The following is a 16,493-nucleotide window of genomic DNA, read 5'->3' on the forward strand; positions in this document are numbered from 1 at the left end:
TTTCCAAAGTGTGTAATCTATTCTGGAGCAACTCACATTCAGATCTAGTTAAATGCAATCCAATTCAATCCAAATTATATCACATTACAATCTAAGTCAGTCGACCATTCAATGTCAGTTGGTAAAAAAAACAAAAGAAAAAAAAAGTTGTTCAGGAAGCTTAACAGGTTGTAAAGGGTGGCGGCAATTCATCATCCATGCTGAGTAAGTATGAGGCAACAGTTTAGAGACACAACTCCCTTTTAACAAAAAGCTGACAGCAGAACCAAGCCTGCAGCAACTGCCTAAGGGAGGAGTACCAGGGGGGAAAAATCTAAAGGTATCAAAGGGTTAGGGTTACTTTATGGTAGAGCAAAAATAAAGAGACCTAAGGTTTATTAGCAGCAATACTTCTGTCAATGGCTCGACCCAGGAAAAAACACACTGTTAAACTCAGACCCATAGAGATAAAAGTACTTTCTACTGCACAAAAAAGAGAGAACGTAGTTATAACTCCAAATCATTCATGAATGCTGAGCTAAGAGATAATAAATGAAGAAAAAAAGTGCCAATGGAGTCCTTTATCAGCCTTAGTTTAAAGTGGTATTAGTACATATATAGCTCACAATCACCTGAGACATTAACCATGAGCTTAATCAAAGAGAAAATGTTTCAAACCTAATTTGAAAATTATGAAAAAGCAAACAAACAAACAAACTGGGAGCTGGTTTCACACCTCATCCCTGAAATATCTGGCTCCCATTCTACTCTTGGTAACTCTAACTCTCTTCAGTGAGAGATAGTGACTGAGAGTATGCTGTCCATTACTTGGAAATCGAATGAGGAATTGTACTGACAATAAAAATTTATTCTGGCTAACCTAATTAATCATAAAACAGTTAATAAGAAACCTTTGTGAGACTTGGTTAGAAATGTTTATCTTCATAACGTGCTGTGCAAATGTTCCAATTCCTTTTTCTAACATAGTTTTGAACAATTGTTCCAAAAGCTTTCTGAGGGAGTGCGACAGTTTTTTCTTTACTAATTGGTTGCATCTTCACAATTTTTTAATCCTGCTGCTCCAATTTGTTAAGTCATGCAGTGTATGACACACCTAAACCACGATATAATGTCTACAATCTGCTGATATACCTGATTATTATACTTACTCGCATTGCTGGCAGCCTGTCTCAAGAATCCCTTATATTTTATATCTATTATTTCAGTAAAAAAAATCTTCTCTTTTTTGCCTGGTAAACTCTGGGAAACTACAGAAGAGCCTAATTAACATCTTATTAGAAAAACGCTAAAGAGACAAAGGTAAGGTCAGGGCTTTAGAGCGTCACTGAAACTTTAGCTCCACTATGTTACAGAATATAGTTTTAGTAATAACTTAAGCCTCTAAGCCAGTTTCTTTTGAACTTTTAGGGCAGTCAAAGTAAGCAAAATTATTTGATAATGGCCTATATATCAATTAAATGTATTGATCAAATGCTAACAGTTGGCTGTATTAGTGTAACAGATGTTAATTTGTAGTTCTGCAAACTTTTCTCTTCCACATCAATGCAATAGTTAGGGTTAAAATGCTTAAAACTGTATGAAAATAAGGGGGGAAAAAATACTCAGTACCTAAATAAAGAAGGAGTTGAAGGAGAACCTGTTTTATTATTTTTACCCTCAGTTATCTTCAGAGCTCAGGAAAGCTATATACATTTGCCTTGAAAAATAGCATGTTAAAAAATACTATTAATCCAATAAGTAATTCAACATATGTGATCGTCAAGGAAAACACATCCAGTTTGACTCATTGACCCGCAGGTGAACTGGAAAACAAGTTGTAGTAATAAAAAGCCAGTGCTCTACATTAACATACAGCAGTCCTCCCAAATGACTGCATTTCCCACAGTGCAACATTAGTTATGAGGCCGGGCTACAAATACCAGGTGGGGCAGGTTTCTATTGTTACCACGGGTGCTGTGAAGAGGGCAGGACTCAGGTGAGGAAGAACCGGAAAAACTGATGGGAGAAACCCGGTGGGAGGAACCAATGTGTGTGTTTATGTGCGTAAGGAGAGTAGCTAGTGCCTGGGACTGCTATAAAGAGACACGTCTTTTAACGCCTAATAACCAGAAGATTCTTTTTTGTTGTTGCGATACTAAAGGCCTGTTCACGAGCACATAAAGGATGGGATGGATTTTCGTGCTGTGTTTTTTTTTTTTTTTTTGCCGTGGGCAGTAAAGTGGGTCAACACCTGAGAAGGAGGTGAAAGGAGAAGCTGAACTGAGGCAGTGTTGTCCTGCCGAGAGAGCACAGGAGAGGCAGGAAATCTACTCGACTTTTTGCAAACACATAAGCGAAAGGATTGCAGAACTAGAAAGAAAAATACTGTCGTTTTGAACATCTCAAGAAGCAGCTGATTTCTGGTGCTTTTGCTACATGAAGGACAGCATCTACTCTGGTGACTAATATTCTGCTTAATTGTTGTTGCTTGAAACAAGTTCTAATAGTTCCTTTTTTAACTCCTTATCATTTTGGGCCGGTTTTCATTCCTCGATTCAACCATGAAGATAACCCATCACCTCTCAGCCTCAAAGGTCAAACATTCCAAGTGATCTACAGTGCAAGCCGAAGGCGAGATCATTTCCTCCGTTCACGCCGGGAAAAAGACTCACCTTTACTTTCTACTTACTTCTCCACTGCACCTCCAGCCATGCAGGCACCGGCGCCTGAGCACGACGACACTTTTGACTTCCTGTTTAAGATCATCCTCATCGGGGACACCAACGTGGGGAAGACCTGCGTGGTCCAGAATTTCAAGTCCGGCGTTTTCTCCGAGAAACAGCAGAACACCATCGGGGTGGATTTCACGGTGAGGACCGTGGACATCGAAGGGAAGAAAGTAAAGGTGAGTCTTCTACACGGTGCTTCTCTTAGACATGCAGACGACATTAAATCGAGGATTATAAATCGGTAGATCACATAGGCATGAGACCAATCAGTGCTGAAGTATTAGAGCTGTATATAAGTGAGCTATAATGCAAAGCAAAGATTACGTTGTTACATTGTTATAAATATGAAATTGACATGTGTGTCTAGCTTTCAAATTCATTGTCTTTGGGGCCCCCCCATATGCGAGAGACCCCCTCATAAAGGGAGTATCCTCAGTGACAGCACAGCAAGTGGCAGTTTGACTCGGCCCTAAACAGGTCCGACAGGCTGCTGGAATGAAGAACCCGTCAATCAGGTTCCTCCCTTTGCGCTTTTGTGATTACAAAAATAGATGTCGGCGTGGCGCGCGTGGAGCTGTTATTGCACTAGAAAAGGAAGTTTTTACCTTTTGAGACTTTTATTGCTTCTGCTTAAACTGACCTTGCGAAAACTGTAAAAAAAAATAAAAAAATCTGCTAATGATCAACGTATTTCGTCCAGTTATTTCTATGATAGGCCAGAACAAAGTAGTGCATAGTTGTGATGTGGAACGAAAAACAATACAGGGTTCTCAACCCTGACTACCTTACCTATTCATGTTGAAAATAAGCATCCACAGCACCATGCTGCCTCCACCGTGTTCCAGCATGGCAAGAGTGAGTTCAGGGTGATGCGGCCAGCATTCTGGTCTCATCCAACCCCTTTATAGGGTGTGGAAAACTCCGCACTGATATATCTTTAGGCGTATCAAAGTGTGTGGATGAATGCTCATCCACACACCTCTCCTCCAGAGATTTGTGTGTTAAAAGGTTTGAAAAGCATGTATCATATGTTTCTTTTTTGTTTTGTGTTTAATTAAAATCCATGAAGCTTAATGAGTATGAATACTTAGGCAAGGCATGGTTGACACAAGCAAAGCAGCAGTAAGTGTGGATGAGACGTTCTCTAATGAAAATCTGTGAATGCTTTCTCTGCTACTACTGCTATCTTTGGCTTTTTGGAACGTATCATTGCTGAGAAAATATTCAGCAATTAACAGAGCGATCATGTGTTCCAGTCCAAATTTTTGTTTTTGTTTCTCCAAAATCTCATTCTGCACTTACTGCACCTTCAGGCTGTAGCAAGTTAAAATACACGGGGACTGCCAAGATCTTCAGATAAGTCATTATTATGACTGCTCATGTTTCGGTGTCTTCACACAACCCCAGCTGCTGTTTCCTGCCTGAGGCTACGTCTGGGAAAGTGTTGTAGCAAAAGGCTGTCTTTTTTTTTTAGCTTTTTTACCTTATGCTGTGTACCTCAGAAAGTAATTACTGAGGTTTTATTTCACAGCTAAAATACTTCTTTGTGATTTACTTTCAAAAGACATTCGAAAACAATGTCCAAACGCAATTTAGAATTGATTCAACTTACAGCCAAACATTGAGTCATTGTTCAACAAATTGCCTAAGGTTTATGTTCAGCCCAATTTATTTTCTATTTGTTGATAAAATGTAATAGAAATTGCTTTAAATGAAATAATGGCTCTACCCACTAACTAGCATAATCACTTAGATGTAATCAAAGCGGTCAGCCATTGGAGTCAAGCCTGGTTGCTACAATGCTACAAAGGTCTCTGAGAATACTCACAGTCAAACTAACAACACTATTCTCGTACGTGCTACCTGCCAGAGATTAATATCTCTGTACGAGAACATTACTCTCAACTCATCTAGTAAGACTTGAAGTTCAAGCTTTTAGTTGAAGTTTTCTGGGTCAGCGCACAATCGGTAAATCTGTCTTCACCAGCCACTAAATCAGGCGACTCCGACCCCAGATTATCAAAAACACGTAACGTATTGTACTGGAACTTTATTTTTGTAGAACCCCTGCATAAAAAAAGTCTGTCCCATGATTTTGTACCATGTAAAACTGTGTTTAGTGACAATTAACTGAAGAAATCTACATAGTTCACATAAGCTTTCAGAGGAGTTTATGAGAAGTGATTTTTCAGCATCTCTTTGGTTTTCAGTGTTTGGGAGCATTTGTATATGAAGAGCATTTTAGTTTGGCTCACATCTAGATTTTTTTTATGCAGCACTGAAATTCCTGTCTTTTTCAACCACGTTGTTGTGGAGTTGCTTCTACAGTGGGGCCAAAAAAGTATTTGGTCAGCCACTGATTGGGCAAGTTCTCCTAATCAGAAAGATGAGAGCGATCTATCATTTTCATCATAGGTACACTTTAACTATAAGAAAGAACATTAGAAAAATAAAACAAGAAATCACACTGTAGGATTTTTTAAGAATTTATGGTGGAAAGTATTAGGTCACCCACAAACAAGCGAGACGTCTGGCCCTCACAGACCTCCTGCCCTCCAATCGTTACCTGTATTAATGGCACCAGTTTGAACTTATCTGTATAAAAAAACACCTTCCTCCAAACCCATACTTGTCATGTTTGGAGGAAGAAAAATGCTGAGTCGCATCCCAAGAACACCATACTTACTGTTAAGCATGGGGCTGTTTTCTGCACAGGGGACAGGACGACTGATCCGTGTTAAAGGAATAATGAACGGGGCCATGTACGTATAGTGAGATTTTATACCAAAACCTCCTTTCCATCAGTGAGCGCATTAGCCGGTCTCCAGACTTCAACCACATAGAACATTTGTGGAGGGAGCTGAAAGTCCCCGTGGCCTAGCAACAGCCCCAAAACATCACTGCTCTAGAGGAGTAATGTATAGAGATGAACTTTTGTTCTTGACCAAATACTTATTTTGTCAAAAACATATACATAATACACATTGTAGGATTTTATATAATTCAAAAAATTCACACAAAGTGTTTTTTCCTGGATTATTTGTTTCTCATTTTGTCTCTCATAGTTGAAGTGTAGCTACAATGAAAATGTCAGACCTCTCTTATGTTTCTAAGTAGGACAACTTGCACACTCAGTGGCTGACAATTATTATTTTTTTTGCCCTACTGTATACAGAGGATTGTTGTCCTTTCCAAGACTGGATTCTGGCCAAAGCTTCAGCTGCTGGACAGAAAGCTTCATGTTTGAATTGTGACTATGTGGTACATGTGTGATTTAAAAGCATGGAGAATTGCATTCTTGCAACAACAAAAAAATTTCTCCATCTGCATATCTCATAAGCAGACTTATGTTGCTGTAGCTGGAGTGGGAGTGGTTTAGCAGTTGACTGGGAATATCTGGGCCAAATGTTCTCTCTTTTTTTTATATATAACCTAGATGCTCCTTGTACCCTTGGCTAGTCTGGCTCACCCCAAAGCAGGAATCCCAGGCATGTGGTTTGACTTTGGTCAGGTCTTTGGTTTGGATTTGCTTTACGCCTTAGAACACCAGCACTCTCAGAAACATAGACCACTTTTGGTTTATTATTTCTGGTTACCCTTAAGTTACTTTAATAAAAAGACAAAAAGAAAACTGAAATGTATATTAATATGTCTGCCTTTTTTTGGTATTTGCCATCGACTCAGGTTGTGACAATGGCTGTTGCCAATATCTTCAGCTTCAATCATCAGTAGAACTACATGCGGAACAAACATAATAATCTCCTTAGATCGTTACTATGACAAAAAATTTAATAAACTCAGACATGCTTAAACCGACATAAAAAAGGCAGCATTTCATCCAAGTTGATACAACAAAAAATGTAAAAGTTAAAATTGAAAAGACGACATCTCTAAAAGCGATTAAAGTTTTTTTGGGCGGATTAAACTGATTAACCAAGATTATCTTTCAATGTTTTAGTTTAAGACAAGTTTGGAGAAAAGTCAAGAAAAGTCCACATTACTGCATAATTTTCTGGTCTAAAAGACAGACAGAGGATCGGCTGACTCAAAACTGCCACAAAAGAATCTAGAATTGTTTATTGTCACCCTCTTACAATGCTTAAATTTCCTTTGAGGCAGACACCGGCGTAGGATGTACGCAGACAACATGACACACAGACACAACAGACTTAATATTTACAGGAGTTTTTTTATGTTAAAGCAGGCACGTTTGTATCAGTCCAAGAAGTCTGATATCAGTCCCTTTGGGAACAATATGAATCACTTTGAAGATACATGAATTAATCCCTCCTTTAATTAATTAGTAATGAAGCATTTTTGTGCAGTGATCTTAAGGATTCATTTACAGAAATTTGCATTTGTATATTCCTAAGAATAAGGCATTAACAGTAGTGTTATTGTAGCCTATGATGAACCACAAACCTCTCAGCAGGGGGCGATAGCCCTCACAGCTCTTGGAAATAAACTGTTTCTGAGTTTATTAGTTCTGGATTCAGTGCTTCTGAAATGTTTACCTGATGGAAGAGGGTCAAACAGTGCATTGTCCGGGTGGGTGGGATTAGTGGAAATGCATCTGGCCCTTCTCTGGACTCGCGGTACAGAAACTGAGTCCAAATCCTGTTGACGGCATCCCGCAATCCCTCGTGCTGTTCTCATCACACGTGCTGAATCGATCAAAATTATCTCTATGGACAGCAAACGTTGGAACGTTGAAGCAATGATTTATGCATATTTAAAAATGGTAATTTTCTAACTTCCTGAACCAGCAAGCTGTGATAACACTGTCTTGTCCATAACACAAAACAAAACAAAAAAAAGCAAAGGTTCAGGATCAGGTGTACTTTTTAACTTCCTGCCCCCCTTTCTTTGCAGTTCCATTGCTCACAGCAGCCCTGGCAGACCCCAACTGCATGCACCAATGGGAGTTCATGAAGTTCTGGGAGGATTGGCCCCAGCCTTAAATGATGTTTGCTTAGTAATTATTTTCATCACTTTATAATGATGTGCTGACAGATAATGGTCTTTTAACTCTTTCCAGTTAAATCAGTGTGGAAACTGATTTATTTCCCACATGATATTGTGTTAATGAAAATTTCAAAGCAATCTGTAAACCCCTCTAATTACAAAAGAACTTCTTTTGAAAAAGTGGTGCCATGGGTAATACCCACTCTTTAATCCTGGATGCGGACCCAATAGGAACCATGGGATTTTATTTATTTATTTATTTTCGTTTTTACTTTCCTGAAAGCCTTAAAAGAGTGTGAACATCCTTTGGGACATGTGTTTCTGTGCGCTACAGATGCAGGTGTGGGACACAGCAGGTCAGGAGAGATTTCGCACCATCACGCAGAGCTACTATCGCAGTGCTCATGGCGCCGTGATCGCCTACGACATCACACGAGGCTGCACCTTTGACTCGGTGGACCATTGGATGAAGGAGGTAGAGCTGTATGGAGCTGCCAATGTACTCTTAGTTCTAATAGGTGAGTTGGATTTGGACTTGTATCAAGACACTGAGCATGTACACAGAGCACCCTATCAAATGATGGTTAATATGTAAACTAAATTATTTTATTACATAGGCATAAATTAACTTTAAGTGTTTATTTTCACCCATATTAACTGTGCAATAGTTACTGCAAAATTAATGTAAAGCATTTCCACTAATCCCTCTGTCTTCTGTAACCCCAGTCGGTCGAGGCAGATGACCGTTCATACTGAGCCCGGTTCTGCCGGAGGTTTTCCTTCCCGTTAATGGGGAGTTTTTCTTCCCACTGTCGCTTCATGCTTGCTCAGTATGAGGGATTGCAGCAAAGCCATGTACAATGCAGATGACTCTTCCTGTGGCTCTACGGTTCCCCAGGAGTGAATGCTGCTTGTCGGGACTTTGATGCAATCAACTGGTTTCCTTATATAGGACATTTTTGACCAATCTGTATAATCTGACCCAATCTGTATAATATGATTGAACTTGATTTTGTAAAGTTCCTTGAGATGACATGTTTCATGATTTGGCGCTATATACATAAAATTGAATTGAATTGAATGTAAAGCAGATAAGAGAATGCAGACACTAGTTGCCTAAGCTCACCCATGCCCAAAAGTGAAATGTTAAAGAAAATCTAAATTCTGTCTGAAGTGGTGAAGATTATTTCTGGCTTGGAAAAACAAATGACACTAAAAAAGCACATGTGTGAACTCCGGCTGATGTGTTTCTGTCTTTTACATGTAATTTTCCCTACTGACTGAAATAAGTGCAAAATGGGAACTTTTTATTTAAGTTGCATGTGGTCCAGCAGGAAAAGAAATGCATGTATGCTAGTTCTTGAAGTTCTGCATGCAAGCATGTCAAGCCTACTGTCAACAGGATTATGTGTGTTGCAAATGCACACCCCCGATGACTTCATGGCTTTCTCCTATTAGGTAACAAATGCGACTTGGAGGACGAACGGGAGGTTCCGTTTGAGAAAGCCTGCAATCTGGCAAAAGAAAGAGGCATACTAGCTGCTTTGGAAACATCTGCAAAGGTAATGCATATAAACACTTGTTAAACTTTGTAAAAGTGGTTGAATTTTTTCTTTAAATGGAAGGTTTTCCTCTGTCACAGGAAAGTCAGAACGTGGAGGAAGCCTTCTTGCTGATGGCCAGGGAGCTGCTGAATCGCAATGGCCTTCATTTCCAGCAGGGTGACGTTGAGGGCGACGGCATGCCTCGGATTCTGCTCAGGGAGAACTCTCGCCCCGTCGACATCAGCATAGGCGCCTACATTCCTCCAGAGAAAGAGAAGAAGTCGTGCTGCTGATGCAGAGTAGCTGGGACTGAAGATGCCGAACAACGTGAAGGACACTTTTCCTGCCGAGAATGCTGAGGAATGAAAGAAAGACGAAAAAACCCGGATGCAGATCTGTAGCGTCGAGGCGTGAGGAATTGTGCATCTGCCCAAACGCAGCCTTTAGAGACATGGTGACGGAAAGTTTGTTGTATCTGATCTGAGAGGAATGCCGATGAAGCATCTGTACCAGCAAGATCTGTGATCAGTGTTCAGGAGAAGCTACAATCAAGCAATCTTCTTTCATATCAACAGTTCCTTGATGCCACATTAGCTCACTATTGCGATTTTAAACTCAAATGTTCAAAATGTACATCTTTGGAGCACATACTAGCCTCAGCCATGTTGTTGTCAACAAAAGTAGGGTGCTAAGTATTTAGGTTTTTTTTTACAGTGCAATTTTGTTAAAATACTGTTGCAACGCTTTTGGAAAGACTTGTATTTTACCCGTGTGGTGTCTTCATGGCAAGCCTTAATCTTTTCTCCCTACACTGTGGACTTCAGTATCTAAAACAACTTACCATACACAACAACACTGTGAACCATATATGTCTGGATTTATCTCAAGACACAACTGCAAGGATGATAATAATAATAACAATAGTCTTATTTTATAACGAGCAGCTTTCAGCAAACTCTTTCAGGCTGTCACCATGAACCAATCACAGGTAACAGGATGAAGTCTGAGCTCTCAGGACAACGGATCGTTTGACATTCCCAAGCCAATGTGAACGTGTGGACTTTGTCTGAACACTAGGTGGCGCTGTGCTCCAGCACATGATCTTTCAGGGCTCGCTGGATGGCGTTTGTGTTGCATAATAAAGAGAAACATGATTTGAAAAACCTGTCCAAACAGAAACAGTTCGCACCGAGGCTCATTCAGGACTATACATAGGCCACTTTATTGCTATTTTATGGAAAAGACTTACTGTATTATTTCAGAGGCTATCACTTGAAATATGTTATTTTGTCATATTTCAATCCCGAACCCTAACAAAAGCCTAACAAAATACATAGAGTTTTGCAGCTGAAGCATGACATTATGTGAAAAAAGCTGGAGGAGAGTGTATACTTTAAGTCACTGATGGGAATCCCCGTGGGTTGGAAAAACAGTCTGTGCTCTAACCAGCAAGCAATTAACGATTAATATCTAACTTGGCTATTGAATCAGCTATTTCCTTGCTTTTGATTAATGCATCACCAAAAATGGAAAATGGACTACTTGAGATTTGCCCTTGAGACAGAATTAGGATTCAGAGGCCAAATGAAACAAAACCCCCTTGTTTTTGTAATAGACTTAATGTCTCCATAATCATTCCTGCGCAATATTAGATCACTATAATAAATGTTCTACTGAACAGTCTAGGTAGGACTTTGGACAAATTCTCCAAAAAAATGTCCTCGTGGAACAAGCTGAGCCAATGTCTGCTTCCTGTCATTTGTCATGGTTGTACTGTACACCCAAATTAAACATGTCTACCGATACATTTTGCTATAAATCATTCCTGATCCTTAGTGAAAGAAATAATTAGCAGAATGGGACCAAATTTATTTCCAGAAAACAGACAGAAATTGTCAGACAGTAATGTGGGAAACGACCAAATGGTAACAAATAAACCAAGAAAGCATATGTATCCTGATCCCAAAGTTACTGTAACAGAGGGAAAAAAAAAGAGGCCATTTTCCAGTGGCCTGGTGGGAATGTCAGGGTTCTGCATCAAAAACTGACTGAATTGGGAATGCTCTTACAGAAGATAAATAGAAATAACGGTCTCCTTGTCCATCATTTGAAAAGTGAAGAGACACGAGAAGTAAACAAATAAATGTACCAAAAAAAAAAACGTAATCATCATCCATACATTTTCTGTTACTTAAACAGGATGGAAATTGTTTGGTTACGAAAGACTTTTCCCTAATCTTGTACTCCTCATGACATTTTCTCAAACATTTAATCCTCTAATCTGCCTTTATTAATGTATGTTGACCTCTGACCTGCATGTCAATCGTGTTGTTTATACCTCTCTCACATCTGACCATACCAGTTCTAGTCTAGCTCAGCTTGATGATCTGATATTCGTTGGGCTTTTTCTCCTTTATTGGCTGGGGTAGAAGCTGCCCTTGTCCCTCGCCCATCTCCCCCATCATCTCCTCCACTTCGTTCTCTGACCCTCCTTGCGCTCCCTGCCCAGTGTCGTTCTCCTCCATCTGTTTATCCACGGGACATTCCCCGTTGTAGGTTTTGATGTAGTCTTCCACTCGCCAGCCCCTGAACTCCAGCGGCTGGGAGCAGATCAGGCCGGAGTACGAGACGCCGGGGTGGTGCTTGAGCCAGTACATCAAGTAGTGGATGTTGTAGTCGCAGATCCACGGGTTGTTGTCCAGCGCCAGCCTCCGTAGGAAGTACAGATCCTCCAGTACGCCGTACTGGAAGTGGTGTAGGCTGTTGTTGGACAGATCGAGCTCGCGGAGGTGCAGCAGGCCTGCAAAAGCAGCTAGGACGAGGAACGGGCAATAAACGTTAGCGCAGTTCACCAAGAACCAAATACAGTTTCATTAAGAATCAGTTGTCTCAAACTAACAACAGCCATAAAATGTGTGCTTGATTTCAGAAATGTCTAGCATCAAAACATGGGCCTGTATTAGTGTCCAGTGGAAGACATGAATTTGCTATCAGCTGCCCATGCACTCCCAAAGCTAATGGCTTAAAGGCACTACACCTGAATTTATTTTTGTCTGGTTTAGAAAAATACCTTCTATGCATGTACAGTACGTAAGTATGTCTAATGAGTTGAAATGCATAATTTGATAATAACAATTGGCAAACTGATGGTGCGAACTGGGACCTTTGTCTGCCAACAACGAGGTGCGGAGCCTTTGGTAATCAGCTGCTCCTCCAGTGCGTGCATGACAGGGTATGTATACAGAACAGCATGGCATGCATGTAAATGTTGACCATTCACATAAGAAAATGTCATTTACCAGAGATGTACCCATTTATGTCAAAAAAGACTAAGAAAAGTCCCTCATGAAGATTTGTTTCCTCTGACAGATTGTGCATGAACTTGAGGCGCATGTTTAGTCTCTTGCATGTCAAGGGGTTTCTCATTGGAGAAAAAAACTGTTGTGGGCGGGGCTTACAACTAAACTATTCTCACTCACGGTTTGAATTTGCACAGAATCAGGTATATTTTGTTTGGATAATCTGATGGCTTCTGGATGCTTTTCCTCGTGAGGTGTTTGAGATGAGTCTCACTGGAGCTGACTGACAGATCATCACTGTCTCATGCTTGACTTTAAAATTCTTCTTAGAAAGCCTTAATAAGACGAGGGAAGCAGCCAGAGAGAGTGAAATCAAAAAGTCAATTTGTGCTCAACCTTTAACATTCAGAGCCGTTCAGACAGAGCCCACTTTTCATCTTCTGCATTGCTTCCATGTATATTATTGTATTTTAACATCAGAGATCTTGTGGATGAGTAAGCCACCCAAACGTTTCAAATGGCACAATAATACCAGTGATCTTGGGGACCGCGGGGCATTTTATAGCTCATGTAAGATCAGTGAAAAGAACAAAGAAGACGATTTCTCCATCAACATACCGCAATGCGATTGACTGATCTAATGACTGCACACATCACCCTTTGTCTACCGCGGTACCTCTTTCTTAAAACGTACATTATCACAACTTCCTCGACCGTTATCCCCATGTGTGCTAGTATCTGAAACTGAGCTCAGAATTTGGAAGCTAATGCAGATGTGCCCTCTTGTGGATAGAATGCCTAACAGCCTTGCCCACTAAAATAAAAAATACACTAAAAGCCTGATGGCGTTGGTGGATGGCAGCATCTCAAATAGGTGGACCTACTTACGTGGGTAAAATGGGAGCATATATCTCCGTTTAGCATCTCTGTTTGAGCTGAGGATGAACAGTTCATAAAGTGGCCAGAGCTTTCTGACCAATGTCAAAAGCAACACTTTCTGAAGGTTTACAAGTCAGTAGTGCTTCCCAAAGCGGTCACAATAAACACTGAGCACATGAAAAAGACCAGCTGACATGAACAGAATAACAGACAGTGACTTCAAGCAGGGCGAATGAAGTATGTGAGAGCATCCAGTCTTGTCACTGGTCTGCTTTTCTTAACACGCTCACACGAAAGCATGTGCAAGTGTTTAGCGTGGGAGTAATGGGACGACGGAGACTGTTTCTTGCCGTCCACCAGCCTCTGGCCTTGCTTTTATCTTTACAAGAGCGGAAGAGAGGAAGAGGAGGAGGTGGGAAATAATGGGAGGAGAGGACTGCGCATGGTAGCGTTGTGGAAAATCAAAACATCACTGAGTTTGTAAGAAAAGTAAAAGGAAAGCAAACACTTTCATTTGTGCTAAGGTCTGTGATACTTTGGGTTCAATGATTCCATTGTGTATAGAGCAAAGATGAACAGAAATATAGTGGAGAAAGATGGAAGGATGAGGGATGTCCTCCAACCCCTGTATCTTATCCCATTACTCATGGGAATGGTACTCCCAGATCAGCTACTGTTTCTTTGGTTGTTGAAGCCACCATGACCAGATGAAAAATCACCATGTGTTTTCCCACAGGGTGATATTACCTGCTCTTATCACATAACTATTTCTCAGCCGTTAGCAACTACATCTTCTAAAATGCCAAACGGATTATCTCTGAAGCATATAATACTGTTTTGCAGTAAGTCCTAATATCATTTTGTTAAACGGATTTTTAACTCTGGTAGCTCCTAACTGCCATGTTTTGTCCAGAGAAAAGTAAAGAAATTTTTTTTTTTTCCAAGTTAAGGACAAGACTATTGTTTTAAAATTATGGTTATCCTCTTCAAAGCAAACCTTCCCAGTACAATTTTTGGCCAAGAAAAACAACAACAACAACAAAAACTCTGGATACATATCTGCGCATTCACTTGTAACAATCCGACAAACTTGCTGTCGGATTTTCATTCAACTTTTTCCCCCAATCCTCTCATCGTCTTCCACATGAATAGCATAAATAAACAAGCTCTTTAAAAAAAATCACTCCGAATGTGAACATGATTAGAAGGTTTTGGGAGGATTGCGATCAGATGTCTCTGAGTTTGACAAGCTCTCAGAATACTTTTTTTTTCTTTGAGTTACAAATGGCTTTGGACACAACAGGGTGAGCCGCCATAGATTGTTTAAACATGTCGATGGATAATGAGGAAAGCTACTGGCTATTGGAAGAGGAATTCCCTCCTGAGCAGAGGGACTTGAAGCCACAAATCATTAGCCTGGTGAGAGTGATGAATGAGCATTTTTAGGTATCTGTCTGGTGCTGAGGATAACATGTGTTCAGAAAAGGAAATCAGAAGAAAAACAAAATGGTTTCTAGATCACCAAATGTTCGTTTTCTTTTATTTGCTGCACTAAATAGGTATTGATCATTATTTTTGCCTAAATAATACACTGGTATAGAACAGATTAGCAGTAGTGCCCTTATGTGTACATAGGTAAATACACAGCAGGTTCTGATGCTCAAATCTGATATCTTGCTGAAATCCGATTTATTTTGTTGCATTGTCGTTCCTAATACTACTTAAATAGGACCAACGTTAGACTTCTGTCTGAACGGTTCGCAACCCGAAAGCGACCCACATGCAACTCACATGAGCAGAAGGAGAAAGTAGACGCAAGTAGCAATTTACTGTTTACAGAAGTAGTAATGGATGTAAACATTACCAGAAGTGTTCAATAAAGCTTCGTTTAAAAGAAGAAAAAAAAGGAATAATGGAAACCAGCGTTTCCATGTAATTATGAATTTGTTGAGCAATGGGAGCATTGCAGGACAAAAAAAGGTAAGAGGAAAAACAGTGATTAAGAATGGCCTTTTTGCGGAGCTGTGATTGCTCTTGCTGTAGACAAGTCTATGTGGATAAGTATGGACAGTGATGTAAAAGTTGGATTAAATGTGACATGACCGTTCGGACTGTGGACGCTCAGTTACATATCTAATTTAGTACCACAAATGGAAGTGTCACAAATCGGATTGGAATTGGGCCGTTCACGCTGCCATAAAAAAGTTGGAAATGGGTCACATATGGGGGAAAAGATCGGATTTGGGTTGCATTTGCCTGCTGTGTGAATGTAACCGATGTCTCTCTTGATGATCTTAGGAAATAAAGTTTAATAAGATTTATACATTACATATTTGGATTAAATAAAAAATACTAAATGTTAAATAATTACCATATACTAAAATGTGTTTAATAATAAAATCCTAAAAGGTTTTGTGCTTGTATTTTATGTTGAAATGGATGACAAAGACATAAATTGCTATGCAGATGATACTCAGCTTTACATTTTTATTGTACAAGTCATACAATCCTGTGAGACTACTATTCACCTATTTATATTTTTGAAAAGCATGACAATGTCAGGACCCGCAAGGGTTTGAGTATTTATTGTAACTCCCTTGGGATCCTGCATCTGTTTATGTTTGGCACTTCAGTATCGTTAATCCCTAGGTCCTCATTTTTGTCATCTGTTTAGTTTTCTGTTCCGTATTTATGTTAATATTGTATTCCGGTATCTGTTAGATTCAGTTTATGTCTAGTTAGCTTAAGTTCTTCATTATTTCAGTAGTTCTGTTAGATCTTTATTTTCTGCTAGTCTTCCTTTACTTGGGTTTCTGTTCAGAATTTATGCTATTTGGTGCATTATTGTACTGTTAGATTGAGTCCCTGCTTTAGTGATGTTCTTTATTATTTTGTAGTTCTGTTAGATCAGCTCCTTGTTAGTTCTAATACTTTTTAGATGACCCTTTGAGGGTTTTTTTTAAATCTTTATCTGAATGAAATAATATTTCACACTTGTAAGGTCTCCAGAGCTTGTAATGGACTGGTGACCTGTCCAGGGTGTACCCTGCATCTTGCCCAATGACTGCTGGAGACGGGCACCAGCACTCACCACGGCT

General features: G+C 39.9%; 2 protein-coding genes across 2 annotated transcripts in view; one reads left to right on the forward strand and one right to left on the reverse strand.

Moving 5' to 3' along the window:
- The first annotated feature begins 1,974 nt into the window (after positions 1 to 1,974).
- LOC105918305 (ras-related protein Rab-19) lies at positions 1,975 to 10,971 on the forward strand. Its single transcript, XM_012853356.3, has 4 exons — positions 1,975 to 2,884; positions 8,008 to 8,191; positions 9,132 to 9,235; positions 9,316 to 10,971. Exons 1-4 carry the CDS (start codon positions 2,690 to 2,692, stop codon positions 9,508 to 9,510), a joined length of 678 nt encoding a protein of 225 aa, XP_012708810.2. The 5' UTR covers positions 1,975 to 2,689; the 3' UTR covers positions 9,511 to 10,971.
- A 94-nt stretch (positions 10,972 to 11,065) lies between these two features.
- lrrc17 (leucine rich repeat containing 17) overlaps positions 11,066 to 16,493 on the reverse strand; it is a 30,993-nt gene continuing 25,565 nt past the window's right edge. Inside the window, exon 5 of the mRNA XM_036149016.1 lies at positions 11,066 to 12,029. Within this exon, the coding sequence (XP_036004909.1) occupies positions 11,587 to 12,029 (443 nt within the window). The 3' untranslated portion in view covers positions 11,066 to 11,586. The remainder of the gene's footprint in view (positions 12,030 to 16,493) is intronic.

Source organism: Fundulus heteroclitus, chromosome 17 (genome assembly GCF_011125445.2).
Source record: "Fundulus heteroclitus isolate FHET01 chromosome 17, MU-UCD_Fhet_4.1, whole genome shotgun sequence".
Classification (NCBI taxonomy): Eukaryota; Metazoa; Chordata; class Actinopteri; order Cyprinodontiformes; family Fundulidae; genus Fundulus; species Fundulus heteroclitus.